Source organism: Talpa europaea, assembly GCF_964194135.1.
Source record: "Talpa europaea genome assembly, chromosome: 2".
NCBI lineage: Eukaryota > Metazoa > Chordata > Mammalia > Eulipotyphla > Talpidae > Talpa > Talpa europaea.
Window position 1 is genome coordinate 119,791,064 of NC_140068.1, and position 14,597 is coordinate 119,805,660.

General features: G+C 45.5%; 1 protein-coding gene across 1 annotated transcript in view; it reads left to right on the forward strand.

Moving 5' to 3' along the window:
- The window catches only part of LOC311167660 (class I histocompatibility antigen, Gogo-A*0401 alpha chain-like), a gene marked incomplete at both ends in the record, with an annotated part of 140,340 nt that continues 125,743 nt past the window's right edge, over window positions 1–14,597 (forward strand). The window contains one exon of the mRNA XM_084228722.1: window positions 1–31. Within this exon, the coding sequence (XP_084084848.1) occupies window positions 1–31 (31 nt within the window). The remainder of the gene's footprint in view (window positions 32–14,597) is intronic.

The following is a 14,597-nucleotide window of genomic DNA, read 5'->3' on the forward strand; positions in this document are numbered from 1 at the left end:
ATGGCTGCCGGTCAAAAGGATCCTGTGCAGGGTGATTTCAGGGGTGGTCTCCCCTCTTTCTCAGGACAAACTGGATTCCTTAACTGTCCTTCAGAAAAAGTAGGAGCCTCTGGGCCAGTCTCCATCCCAGAGCTGGAAAACGTGGCCGACAGCTCCCTCTCTGGCCAGAAGGAGGCGCTTTCTCACCATGATGCCATTTCCCTGCGGGGTGCGCGCCTCAGGGAGATCAAAGCCCCGCAGCCCTCTCATCTCTGAGCTGCGGCGCCTCCTTCCCTATCCCCAGGAGTCTGGGGGCCCCTCCACGCACCCGCCCCCAGGCTGCTCCCGTCCTGCTCTGCCCGACCTTCCCCCTCCCCCTCGCGCCGGGGAGCTGAGCCGCGGGCCCGCCGGGTCCAGGCGCGCAGGTCCCCGCCCAGGGCGCGTCCCCGGCGCCGTCGTGGGGAGCTGGTCGTGCCCGCGGGGGAGGCGCCGTCGGGCCCCGCGGCGCAGCCCAGAGTCCTCTGGACCGTGGGAGACCCTGAGCCCGCCCTGCAGTCACCCCGTGGTCTCCGCCCGCACCCGATCTCCCGCCCTGAATAATCCTGAACTTAAATAAAACCTAAAGGGGGAAAGTCCCGCGGGCTCTTCCCTGGTCAAGGGGCCTGGCAGGGCCCACGGCCTCGGGGGTCACGGGGTCCCGAGACTCGGGGCGGGGGGTGGGGCGGGAGCGGTGACCCGCCCCGGCCCGCGCTGCTCCCCGGCCCGGCTCTGGCTGCGGCGGCCGCGCGGGGCCTCCAGGAGCGCTTGGAGCCTCCGCGCCGAGTGTCTGCGGAGCCGCGTCTCCTCGCCCGACCCTCCCGCCCGCCCGCCCGCCCGCCCAGGGGCCCGCGGCTCGGCGCTCTGGCCCGGGGAGTCGCCGTCGAACCCCCGAACTGCGTGTCGTCCACGTAGCCCCCCGCGATGTACCGGGGCTCCCCGAGGCCGGGCGGGACATCACCATTTCTAACACCCTCAGAGAGGGGGAACCTGGGGGCCGGGAGGGGTGAAAACCCGGCGGACCCTCCTCCCGGGGCAGGTCCTGAGTCCTGGGGAGATGGGGCAGGGGAGAAAATGTCCAGGAGGGAGGGAGCTCCAGAGACTGAACGTGGGCAGCGGGTCCAGAAGGGGCAAGACTCAGGGGACAAAAGGAGGAGGCAGGTGGGGGGACAGAAAGGGACCAGGACTGAGGGGCACCACGGGGGTGACAGAGGGGCCTAAGGCAGCAGCTTCCTCTGCAGAAGCCTTTTCCCTCCACCCTGCACTCACCAGCCCAGGTGTCTGTCTGGGCCAGAGCCCTGGAGAGAAGCAGCAGGAGGAGGGTTGGGGGCCCCATGACCAGCACTGCTGGGGTCTGGGGAGCTTCTGACTCCAGGCTGGTGGGTGGAGACTTACCTGGGCAGGCAGTGATGCTGACTGGTTCTCTGGGAACCTCCAGGCACTGGGGACTGAGAACTGGGGAGGAGTCACAAGTGTCCAGGGCACAGGAGGTGGAGACAGAAGGGAGGCTAAGGGGGCAGTGGGGTATCCCCAACAGTAACCTTCCTGCCCTGGACACAGCCCTGGGGCCTGGAACTATGAGAACCAGACTAGGGCCCTGGGGCTTTGCTCTGGCCCCTCCTCTCCTCACCCAAAGCTTCCTCACCCTGTCTCCATGACCCAAGCGCTGGGTCTGCGATTCTCAGTCACTTTCCTTCCCGGATCCGTGTCCAGTCTTACAGATTAGGGAGGACGCCAAGTATAATCTTGTTTAAGAGGTATTGCTCCCCATATTTACCATACTGGGAATAAAGCTGAGTTTAATCGTGTAGCTATTTCATTTAGAATAATAGTAATAATCCAATACATGATTATAGAAAGTGTTCTTAAGAAAAATAACTTATTTCTGAAAATAATCAGGGCAATAAGAAGAGTGGATATTTTACATTTTTTATTTTTGCAATTGTCTTTCTTGTCTGTCTCATTAGAAGACAGTAGGATTTTCATGTTCCCTTCTGCATTTATTTTTTTTAAGATTTTATTTATATTTATGCTCTTGTATAAGAGCTGGGGTACACGGCAGAGACGCAGGGCCTGAGAAGATTCACCAGAGACAGAGTGGGGAACAGAACAGGCGGACTGACTGAAATATACTGCCAAGGGGAGCAGCAGGAAAGTCAGGAGAGGTCTGCTGAACCAAGTTGGTTGCTGCATGGCTGGCCTGGGATTGAACTCTGCGCTGCAGAAGCTGCAGATTGCTTCACAGCGTGGTCTTAACCCCTTGAGTCACCAGGGAGGCCCTCCTTCTGCATTTAGTCTGTGGTTCTGGTTGAAGTCCATGAAAAATGTATACACCCTCACACAAGTATGTTGGAGTAGTATTCACATAATATGAATATTCCACTTCGATACTAAATTAAAACTATATAGGTGGTATTTTCTCAAAGGTTACTTGCGAAGTCCAACCTGAAACAATATCACTGAATATTTCTTATTCTGTTACATTTCCATAGTCCTCTCTTGCATATTAATGGGGTCTTGTGCTAATGTGTGATTTTTTTTTAAAGATTTATTTATTTATTTATATAAGCACTAGGTACAGTCAGAAGCGTGGGAAGGTGAGAGAATTCACCAGAGCCAGAGCAGGGAACAGAATTGGCAGACTGATGAAATACACTGCTGAGGGGAGCAGCAGGCGCGGCCAGAGAGGTCTGTGCACCATTGGGGACTCTCCCTGGCGGCCAGGGATTGAACTGGCACTGCAGAGGCTGTGGGCAGCTCTGCAGCCCAGCGCTCAACCAATGCACCACCAGGGGAGGCCCTAATGTGTGAATTTTTTAAGTAATGTATTGTTTCACTAAGTTAAAAAGCTCTTCAGTGTTCATTACACTGGAATAAAATTATTTTTAAAAATTCATTTTATTTTTCACCACAAATCCCAAAAGTAAAAGTAGTGCTGGAAATTGTCAAGTTAGTGATAGGACACAATTTTCCATATTCTGTTTTTTTCTGAGCGCTTACATTTTGTCAAGGCGAAGTTACTCTCAGTTATCAATTGTCAGTTGATTTTCTTAAAGGAGCACACACTCATTTTCAGGACGATGTCTGCTCATTAACCAAATCAAATAGCCACAGTTTTTGTCATTCATTTGTTCATGTGAAGGTGGTATTGCCTACGAAAAAAGAAAAACAGTTTAATTCATCTCATGCAAATATGTTCCTTGGCACGTGGTAGTTGGGAACGCAGCAGAAGTACTCTGTGTGCACTTGCATGTCATCATATCAGGTGCTGTAAAGTGTGGATTTGAGGATTATAAAATAATGAAGATAATTTTCAGTGTTTCAGCCAAGACACTTTGAAATGAAACTGGCTTGGAATTGTGCTTCTGAGGTAAGAAGTGGTGAAGAATAACTACTACTGCAGTTAGTAATATAAGCTCCATTTTTACTAAGTTTACCTCAGCAGATGTCAGAATAGTGAAAAGACAAATGGTGTCTAAGTGACATTTTGAAAATAGTTTTAACCTCATGGACCTTGTGACAAGTTCTGGGTGACTTCAAGGATTCCACAACCACACTTCGAGAAATGCTTTTCTCGGGGAACCAGGGAGCATCTCCCAAGTGTTCTCTGCCTTTGTCTCCTCATCACTTCCCAGCATCCCTCTTCCTGGCTGTCTCCTGCCTCCCCAAGCTGCCTCCCCTGCAGATACAATGGAGAGCAGACAGAGGACCCTGGAGATGTGGAGCTTGCTCTGTCAGGAGAGATGGACACTGAGCAAAGGTGACAAACACACGTGTAAACCCAACCTGAGCCCCGTGCTGGCAGGATGGAGTGTGTATATTATGAAAGCAGAGAAGCAGGAGCACAAACTGGTCCCCTTCTATTATTTTAAAAAATATCAAAAGATGTAAAAAATAAATTAAAAACAAGGCCTCTCCGATGGCATCAGGGTTAAGTATCAGTGTTATCACTGTGTGGAACTGAGTTTGACCCCCTGCCAGGGAGCTACCCACATGGCGCAGCAGACCTCTTCTGTCTCACCCACTGCTCCCCTCAGCAGTGGATTTCAGTGAATTGGCCTGTTTGGCTCCCCACACTGTCTCTGGTGAATCCTCTCACCGTCTGCACCTCTGGCCTACACCCCTGTTCTGATATGCATAAATAAATAAAAAAAAATAAATCTTAAAAAAACAGAAAAAAAGAATACCCTGCAGCATCAGGTACAAGATCCATCTCAGACCCAGCAAACAGCAGAGGCTGGGGACCCAGTGGTGGTATAGGTGCAACAAAACAATATCGGGGACTTAGTCAGCGGGAGTCAGGCTTTGTCGTCAAATGAGTTTGATGCCAAACTACAGAGGGTCAGTCCACCCAGCACTGGTGGGCCAAGAAGCCTGGCTGGTCTGCAGGCCCAGTCAGCAGTCAGGCACCGCCTGGGAGACTCAAGGGATAGCTTTTAAGTTTGGCTTAATCTAGCCCTTTGTTTAATTTCTGTATATCCACATCTAAGTGATACATTTGTCTTTCTCCATTAGGCTTATTTCAATTAGCTCCATCCGTGTTGCCCTAGATGGAATGAGTTTATGTTTCTTGATGAGTAGTATTCTATTATCTATGTACAACCCCTTCCACAGCTTGGCTACTGTAAATAGTGCTGCAGTGATCAGGGGGGTGCAGTTTTCCTGTGAAGTAGTGTAAGGTCCTCTGAAGGTGTGCTGGTGCCTGCCGCCCTAAAGGGAGCCGGAGTCTCTGAGAGCACCTGCTTACTCTGCACAGGAGGTTCCAGGAGGTTAGAAGTTCTGCAAACAGAACTTCTTCCCCAAATGAACTCCTGTTCCCTAAGGACATGCTGACTTGTGTGCATGATCCCTACTAACTAGAAAAACTTGTTCCAGCAGTAAATTATTCATGTGTATAAGTATAAACACAATGGTGCGCTGTTTCCTTATCCCTTTGTTCATATCTTTAATAAGAGCTTGGGCTGGGAGAGTGAGAGGCAGAGCTGCTCTAGAGGCTTCTCTCCAGCCTCCTCCTGCTGCTAATTCATTTAGACTTCGAATCCAATTCATAGCTGAGAACTTCTCATGGGCGTCTGAGGCAGGGTAGATAACTTGGAATGGGACTGCTGGGTCCTATGCAGATGCTCAGTTAATTTTCTAAGAAAACTGGACATTGTTTTCCAACAGGGATGAACCAGTCTATATTCCCCAAATCAGTGAAGGACTGTCCCTTGTCTCCATGTCCTACCAGCTCTTGTTAGGTCTGTTTTTTTTTTGATATGGGCCATTCTCACAGGTGTGAAGTATTTTCTCATCGTATTTTAAATCAGGGGATCTTGAATGGATCAAGAAGATGGGGTACACTTCAGTCCCATGAGAATGCCCACATTAAAAATGAAAAAACCAGAAACAACAAATGTTGGAGAGGATGTGGAGAAAAAGGAACTCTCCTGCATGGCTGGTGGGAATGCAAACTGGCCCAACCATTATTCAGAGCTGTGTGGAGGACCCTCAAATTACTACAAATGGATCTACCTAATGACCCAGCAATTCCATTCCTAGGAATCTACCCAAAGGACATAAAAACACTAATTCAAAAGGAAAACTGTACTGCTATGTTTATTTCAGCAATATTTACAGTAGCCAAGATATGGAAACAAACCCAATACCCCCAAATCAACAAATGAGTCAAAAGGTTTTGGTATATTTAGACAATAGAATATTACTAAGTGATGAAAAAAGACAAACTCATCCGATTTGCAGCAACGTGGAAGGAGCTAGAAGGAATTATGCTCAGTGAATAAGTCAGAAGGAAAAGAAAAAGAACAGATGGCTTCACATATAGGAGGAATATAGGGGAAACAAATAAGACGTAGGGGAAAAATAATAACAGTACAAAACATAACAAAGCAAAACAAAAAACAAAACAAAACAATTATAAACCAGAGACATCCTGCAGGGGAGCCTAAGGGATAGAGGCACACAGGAAGCTGTGGGGATGGTGCACGGTTGCACTGGTGGAGGAACTTCTATGGGGACTACACCTGAGGAGGAAAAACAAACAAACATTGTTTAAAAAGGAACAATGATGTAAAATATATATAAATAAATTAATTTAAAAAATAAAAGTAAAAGAACTTTTACAGTAAAAAAAAAAAGTCTGACCTCCAATCCTGGTAACAAACACAGTAACAATGCTTGTCTGTCTGTACTCCCCTCCATTGTGGCCATGAATACAGGGAGATTCATCCTGACATTATAGTGGGAAGGGAGGTGGGGAAACCAGCCTGGGTTTATCTGAGATCCTTTCCCTGCTGCACATGGAGTGTTACCCTGGAGTAACATTACATCTTCCAAGAGCTGATGGACCCTGCCCCATCTCTCCCTCCCTTCCTGTACTGTAGACAGAGGCTCAGCTCAGTAATTGGGGTGACCTGGGCTAATCCTGCCCCTGGGCCAGGCCAGCAGGACACACATTTCTCCCTCCCCCTGTGGGACTCCCTCCAGCTCTGGTCTAGAGAGAAAGTAGCTGCAGCCCATGGAGGCAGTGACCCCCCTGGAAAACAGAGGGGGTGCCATGCTGGAGCTCCCTGACTCTGAGGCCTGTGTGCTTTCTACAGTGACCCCAAAGAAGAAGAACTTGAAGTGAACATTGGGGTCAGGGGGAGGGAGCTGTCAGGTGCAACCACATCCTAGCAGGGGCCTCAAGGGGGTCCTACCCAGCTCCTTCAGCTCAGTCCAACCACAACATATTTCTAAACTTTCTTCTATTCTGAGACCCAGTGCTTCTTCACATCCTGCTCAAAGACAGCTTCTTCATGGAACTGTACTTATTGAGATGTTTTGCTGACATTCTCCTTCTCTGTGAGATTTTAATTTATTTATGCTGGGACTTGATGTATAATTCTCCCCCATTTTCTTGTGTTGTGTGCCCTGTCTCTCCTGTTACACACACACACACACACACACACACACATACTCCCCTCCCCTAGGGAACCAGACCCTCATTCAGCAGTGGGGGTTACTCTGACTCTCTGTCTCTGGTTCCCCTCAAGAGCCGCCCTCTCTGCAGTGTCTCTACTCAGCAGTCTCTGAGCAGCCCCAGGAGTCCCTGCACCTCCAGCCTCTGCCCTTGTGGGAAACCAGCCCCTCAGCATGCATGACAGTGAGGAGGCGAAGGCAAAGTCCTCAGGTCAGTGATGGATGGAAAAGACAATTTTTCTTTTGCTCAAGATAGTTTCTCCCCCCAGCCATGATTGTATTATTTCTACTGAGGTAACATGGGTTTCCATACTGTATGTGTGCAGAGGCACAGGGTCATACCTCTTCAAGTGTTTGTTACCACTTCACACCCACCTAAGGGCACCCATAGTCCTCACCACCGTCACTGGGCCCTCTTCCCACTTTGTTTCCTACATCACACCCTCTCCCTCCCCTCCCACATAGCCTCATATTTCTAGAGTATGTTTTGGTTTAGTCTCATCTGTCCCTGCTTGGTTACGTTATATTCCACTAATGAGTGACATCACTCAGTAGTTGACTTTCTCATTCTAACTTATTTCACTTAGCATAATCCCCTCCACATCTGTCAATGTTGCTGCAAATTCAACTTTTCACAGCTGAGTAGTATTTCATTGTGTCTGTCTACCACCTCTTCTTAACCCACTCATCTGTCATTGGGCACTGAGGTGTTTCCATAGTTGGCTATTGTGCACAGGCTGCAGTGAGCACAGGAGGCGCATATCCTTTGGAATTAGTGCTTTTACCTTTGGATATATATATCAAGGAATGGAATACTTGACCATATGAAAGGTGTATTTTGGATATTTTGGGAAACCTTCCTTTTTTTTTTTTTTTTGCCTACGGGCAGGACTGTAACAGTGTGATATCCATAGTAAAGGGAGGTTCTGTTACCAGGCAGGGTGAGGGACCCAGGACTCCCAAACCTGCCCACGCTAAATGGGTTCTGCCATCAGCCACATGAAAACAAAACATACTCTAGTACATGAGACATTAAATGGGAAGGAACTTTAATACAATCACTGTGTAAGAAAGAGAATGAAGGGACAGAATAGAGAATATGTTTCCCAATCAAGCACCCTAATTTACCCATCCCCTTATGGGTCACCTCAACCAAACAGTTTGATCCAAAACAGGGACACTGAGCCCCAAAACCTGTCAAAAGTAAGGTACCTTCTGGTGGGGACCCATAGGAAAGGGGCAGAAAGAGCCAGACAAGTCTGGAAGGAAAAGAACAAAATCAAAATCAAGATAAATGTTGCCACTGTAATCTCCCCACAGGTCTCTCACCCATGTCTGTTTCCAGTGTCTCCTTCCATGTCCCCCCAAGTCTCTGGCACATGTCCAAGGTTGAGAAGCAATCACAGCTTCTTCACCTGTTCCCATCTTTGCTGCTGTTAGAGCCTGGAAGGGAAGGTGAAGACCTGGAACTGGGATTTATTTAATTAATTCATTAATTAATTTCTTTATTTAATTTACTCTAATGCATAAGGTCTTCAATAGAAGAGGACTTCAGTACACTTAGTGTGCAATAAAGAGAATAGAAAGAGTATAGTTAAAGTAGTTTCTAAATGAAACACCCAACGTTACCATTCCATTGGGTGTAAATGTCCAGCCAAACAGGGTTGGCCCAGAGCAGGACCACTGAGGCCTGAGAGCTTACAACAAGACTAAGGCACCTTCTGGTGGAGACCCATAGGAGAGGGACAGAAGTGGCCAGGCAAGACTGAAAGGAAAAGAGCAAAATAAAGATGATACGGGGCAAAAGAGGCACTAAAGCTGGCCAAGGACACTGCCCAAATAGTTTACCCGTCTGATTCTTCCCCCATGCACACAATTACAAGACCACTCAGTCTCAGAGGACAACAATATTGGGGTGTATTTAAAAAACCAGGGAAAAACAAAGAGTTCCTGAGACTACAAATGGCCGTTTACCTCACATGAAGCAGTGTCCAGTGTTGTAAAGTCCTAAACACAAATGTTCCCAATTAGCGTCTTCTTGCCACTGAGGGCCTGGAGCATGTGGCTGCCAGACTATAGGCCGGGATCCAACTCACGAAGACAGCAGAAGACACAACAGGAGATGCTCAACGGAGCTGCCGAGATGCCCCAGCACAGCACCAGACAAGCAACACTCAAAACAGCTGCTGCAGCTGCCGAAAGACCTGATGAACGGCCACAATCAAAGCTTAGAGAGGCGCCCGGCTCCAGGTCTTCGTCTTCCCTGCCAGGCTGTGACAGCAGCAAAACCGGGAACAGTTTCAGTCACTCAGCTACTTGCAAAGCCTCCGAACATTTCTTCTCTGAGGTTGGCTGCAGAAAACACAAATGAATGCACATTGCAAAATTTACAGTACCTGAATTCAAAATTTACTAAAGCTGCATTAATCAGGACAGTGTGATCCTGGCCTAAGTCCTGACAGGCATCAACAGAACAGATTGGAGTGTCCGGAAATAGATACACTTGGGCAATCACTTAATTTTTTAACAAACACAGCAAAGTAATGCATTGGGGTCAAGGAAAACCTTTTCAATTAAAGGTAAGGGAATAATCGGGTATTCAACTGGAAAGTTTATTTAAAAGGAACCTGAATATTCTTCAGCATTGCTCTCATCCAGCACCACACTCTGCTCTTACCCTTTTCTAGTGACACATTAGTAATGTATCACTATTGATTCGTGTCAGCAATAAAGATATTGTTCCCCTGTTCTAGTGCTATTCCTACTACAGGGATAGCACCTTCTCTTTATTAAAAAAAACTTTTTAAATTATTAAAATAGCAGTAGTCATTAATAACAGTTCCAGTATTAAAGAAAAAGTGCACAATAATTGTCCATCATCCTACAACCCAGGAATCACTGAAATTGAGATGTTTTTAAGCTTCTACAAATGATATCATAAAATTTGTATAATGCCTTTTTACTTAATACTGTTTAGCACATGTTTGTCTTTTTTATGATTCCTTGCAATTTTAATATTTTTGTCGAATGTAATATGACCATATTAGCTTTCATTTCAGCTTATTCTCATGACATTGTATGACATTTTCATGACATTTCATTTCCCAAAGAAATAAATTTTAACTGCAAACTATATCCAAATTGTATATCTAATAAACGTCTACTTCTAGAGTATCTAGCAAACTCATGACTCTTCTGTGGAAATTGCCCATTTTACAATCCTCTATCAAAAATGTAATTTGACTGTTGAGCAGACAAGGGAGTAAGGGTGGAACAAATTCTTTTTTGTCTTTTTTGTTATTTTACACATATTTTGTGTACTATGTATACTTAGTTATGACACTTTCCACAAGGAAATTTAGGGCAGATTTCAAAACTGAGCACTTCAAAATTATATTCAAGCATCCTGTTACAAGAAAAATCACAGAAGCAGTCTTCAGGCAGTAAAATGGATGACAGGTAAGATGGTCCATGGCCACTGTTAATTGTTGAAGTTCTGGCAACATGAACTAACTGGTCAACTATGGTCTCATCCAGGAATTTCAATATTATGTACAAGAATAAATCTTGCCACTTCATGTGGCCTTCCACTATAGACCACTTTGTGAAGTGAAGACCAGAGAGAGGCAAGGTTCAGGGAGAAAGAAGACAGGAGGAAATGCAAAAAGGAGAAGCAGATTTTCACCAAGAGCATTTCCTAGAATCTGGCAGCTTAGTTGCAAGTTTCACTTCCGTCCAGAACTCCAGTGCATTCCTGCCTTTGAACTCTGCGAAACTTTTCAATCATTGCAATACCGAGCTCCCAATTTTATGTCAAATCAAGTTTCTCTTAAAAAGGCCCATATAATACAAAAAGAATATGACTTGTGGGAGATTTTCTCTCATCAGCAACCAACCCTCCTCGTGTTTAGTATATTCTTTGACTTTGCCCTTGGAGAGATTTAGTCCTTCAACCTAAGTGTCCCTGTGAGCTATAAACTTAGTGTTTCCAGCTCACATACTGAGATGCTGATAGAATTACCCAGGTCATCTCTGCTCTCTTGAAGCCTCAGTGTCAAACTTGTATGCATATTTTTCTGGCATGAGAGGATTTCTTGTCAGAATGCATAGGATTCAATAATCAGTGATCCTTCAAGTAGTTTAATTCTAGTCCCTTTCGAATCTTGGAAATGAAATCAAATTTAATTTGCTCTATTATTGTTCCCAATGTAGTCAATAATTTCAATACTCTGAGAAGGAAGCATTTGTTGATTTTTGAATGTCAATCTGTTTTCAAAAATTTTTTGTTGGGTGAAACATAAATTTGCCTGGTATATTTTCTTTTTTTTTTTTTTTTATAGAGGCATGTTTTATTTATTTACTTATTTGTTTTGTTTGTTTTTGCTTGTTCATACATGCACTGGGTACAGTCAGAAGCACAGGAGGGTGAGAGAATTCACCAGAGCCAGAGTGGGGAGCAGAGCAGGCAGAAGGACCGAAGTACACTGCTGAGGGGAGCAGTGGGCGGCAGGAGACGTCTGCGCGCCATGTGGGACCCTCCTCCGGTGGCCGGGGAGCAGCCGGGGATCGAACCGGCGCCGCAGAGGCTGCGGGCAACTTCGCAACCCAGCGCTCAACCGCTGTGCCACCGGGGAGGCCCTGCCTGGTATATTTTCAATGACTACAACGAGAATGACATTCACTAACTGTTAAAATATTTTATTTTATTTATTTTTTTAAAGATTTATTTATTGATGCATACAAGGTCTGGGGTACAGGCCAGAGGTGTGGGGGGTGAGATGATGCACCAGAGACAGAGTGGGGAACAGAACGGGAAGACTGACGGAAATAAACTATGGAGGGAAGCAGCGGGTGAGTCAGGAGAGGTCTGCTGCAGGGATCAAACTCATGCTGCAGTGGCTGCAGACAGCTTCATAGGCTGTGTCTTAACCCCTTGCACCACCACCAGGGAGTTCCCTGTTAAAATATTTTAGTATTACCAATACAATTTTTATTGATCGAAATAGCTGAAGGGTATGTCTAGAAAGACAATAAAATCATAAAGATGTCTAAAATTAACACAGCTAGAAAATATCCTGATATGAATTTTTCTCTCACATGACCAAGAATATTATATTGACAATGCATTTGGCAATTCTGTCTACTTTGTATGAGATATTTTAACTTAGAAAACCAGTTTATAGATATATTAGGTTTTAGACACTTGATTTCTCTGTGCTTCTGTAAAACACCCGCTCTTAAACTATTGTGAACATTTATTAAAACAAGTAACTCAAGCAAATACTGTTCATTAAATATTCAACACTCTTCTAGGTGCTGTGGGTGATGTAGGAAAAAAAAGATGAGCTGTGTTCTTTGCCCTCCTTTACTTGGCAAAGTAGCTGGGGAATCTATAAAGCAATAGTGATAAAACAGGACAATGTAGAGTGAAGTGTGTGCTGATTTTCTTAAGTTATGAGATGAGGAGACAGAAACAAATGAAAAAGGGAAACAGAAGGAAGAACAAAAAATAAAGGACACTTTCACTTCTGACAACTTTTCTGTTGTTCCCTTTTTGGGGCGCCACTGGAATGAATCGAAGCTGAAGCTGTTAGAGAGAACTTCCTAGAGAGGTGGGATTTGATTTGGGGACTGAAGGTAAACATAGAGCTTGGAAGGAGAAATGACTAAAAGGACAACCTAAGTCAAAGTATGTTGTCAGTTGCCATAATTATGTCAGCCAATTCCTTGTAATACTTATAAAAAAATCATTTACACACACACACACACACACAATCTACAGGACTATTTGTTTGGACAACTCTAATACATCTACCCTTTCATTTTTAGCTAAACTGCTATGTACAGTTGGGAATCTGTGCAGTCTTCTTTTCCACCAATATTTCTGTATCCCATGTCAGGGACAGGGCGGGGCTCTGTGTTTAATGGTCATTTTCATTAAACTCATGTTTCTCCTATACTCAATTTCCTCTCAGTTCTCTTTTCTGAAACTACATTTCTTCATCCTGTGTTAAACTCTTCCTCTGTGCCCAGCATTCTCCCCACACTGTCATCAAAAGAAACATAAGGTGCTGGTGGTGCAAGAAAAGCAGCAACTCACTGGCAACACGGGTTTTAGGGCATCGTCATCCATCTTCCCGTCACAGGGACTTTCTCCCTGGCCATTTCTCTTCTCGATCCCTGTCTGTCACCATCGTGCTTAACTCCCCTCTATTTTTACACCTTGCTCCCAATTTCTTCACTCTTACAGGAGCCCCACTTTGCCGACCTTTTTCCCCAGAAGGGTTGGGTGGGCTTCTCCCCACATGCCCAGGGAGGGTCTCCTCCAGGGATGTCACCAGCGTGGAGACCCTGTGCCTAAGGAAGCTGCTACTGTCACTTCAATAGTGCAGAATATTTTAAAGTAAGAGTCATGAGGACTTAGGAGCTTTTTGTCCTTTTCCTTTTCCTGATAAAAGAAGTAATCACGGCTCCCCCTTTTAGAGCCCACAAGAATGTGTCAGTAGTTTGGAGGGAACCATCCTGGTCACGTGTACAGTGACCATGTCTGCTCCCCCAAGAATCTCACCTTTACTCTCAGAGAGAAGCTGAGTCACCCCCTTCTCATCCGCCCAGCATGGGATGTCTCTCCCCCGCTCTCCTGATGCCTCAGGGCCCTAAACACAGAGTAAACATCACAGGCTAACACCATTATTCTTCAGAGTTCATAAGCATGTAATATTCCACACACATGCTATTAAATTTTGGTCTGTTCGCCCACAAATCTGTCTGTTGTGAATTTGCTCATCCATTTAGTTTTAGAAGAACCCAGATGGGGTGGGGGGAATTCTCCCTCGCCCCAACACAACTCCCTCATCTGGAAAAACCCTCATTTCTGTTACCTTAGTGGGCGAAGGAATTTATCTCTTTTGACTAAACCTCTTTCATCAAAAGTTATTTTAATTAATAATACAAAGATGTGAATTTTAATGTCCTCTTTTGAATAGGGGTTTTGTCTATTATTTTTCAGAGAACCAGTGAGATGACAGTAATTTATTCCAGAGTTTTTAAGATACGCTGTGCCAGGCATGGCCATAGGTGCTAGGGAGAAACCAGTGAACAATCAGGCAGTCTCTGCTCCCATGGAGGACAGTGGCAGACCCTAATGTTTGCCTTTTGTAAAAACCATTCACTCTTCTTTTTTTTTTTACTAAATGATGCTAATTTTATTGGAGCTAATATGCCATGTTTTTTCAGTCACATTTCCCAGTTCCCTGTGTACCTATAACAGACCACATGACATTATTTTAATAATGAAATATAGGTGAAAAACTTATATTCTGAGTTAGCATTGGTCAAATTTCTTTAAGGGGGATGAGTGAGGGGCAACGAGTGTGGACCTCTGGGCGTGGAGTGTTCCAGACAGAAGATGAGTGATTGCAAGCGTCCTGGGAGTGACCATGTCTGGAGTGTCCCAGGGAGAGCCAGAATGGCGGTGCTGCGGGAAGGCAGGTGTCGGGGAAGAAACAATTCGTTGTCCATCCTGGGATAGATTTCCGGATGCTCCACACAATAAAATTACAGAGAAACCAAAACAATTCCCTTCTGTTAAATCTTTTGTCACACGCTCCTTCACTGCAAAG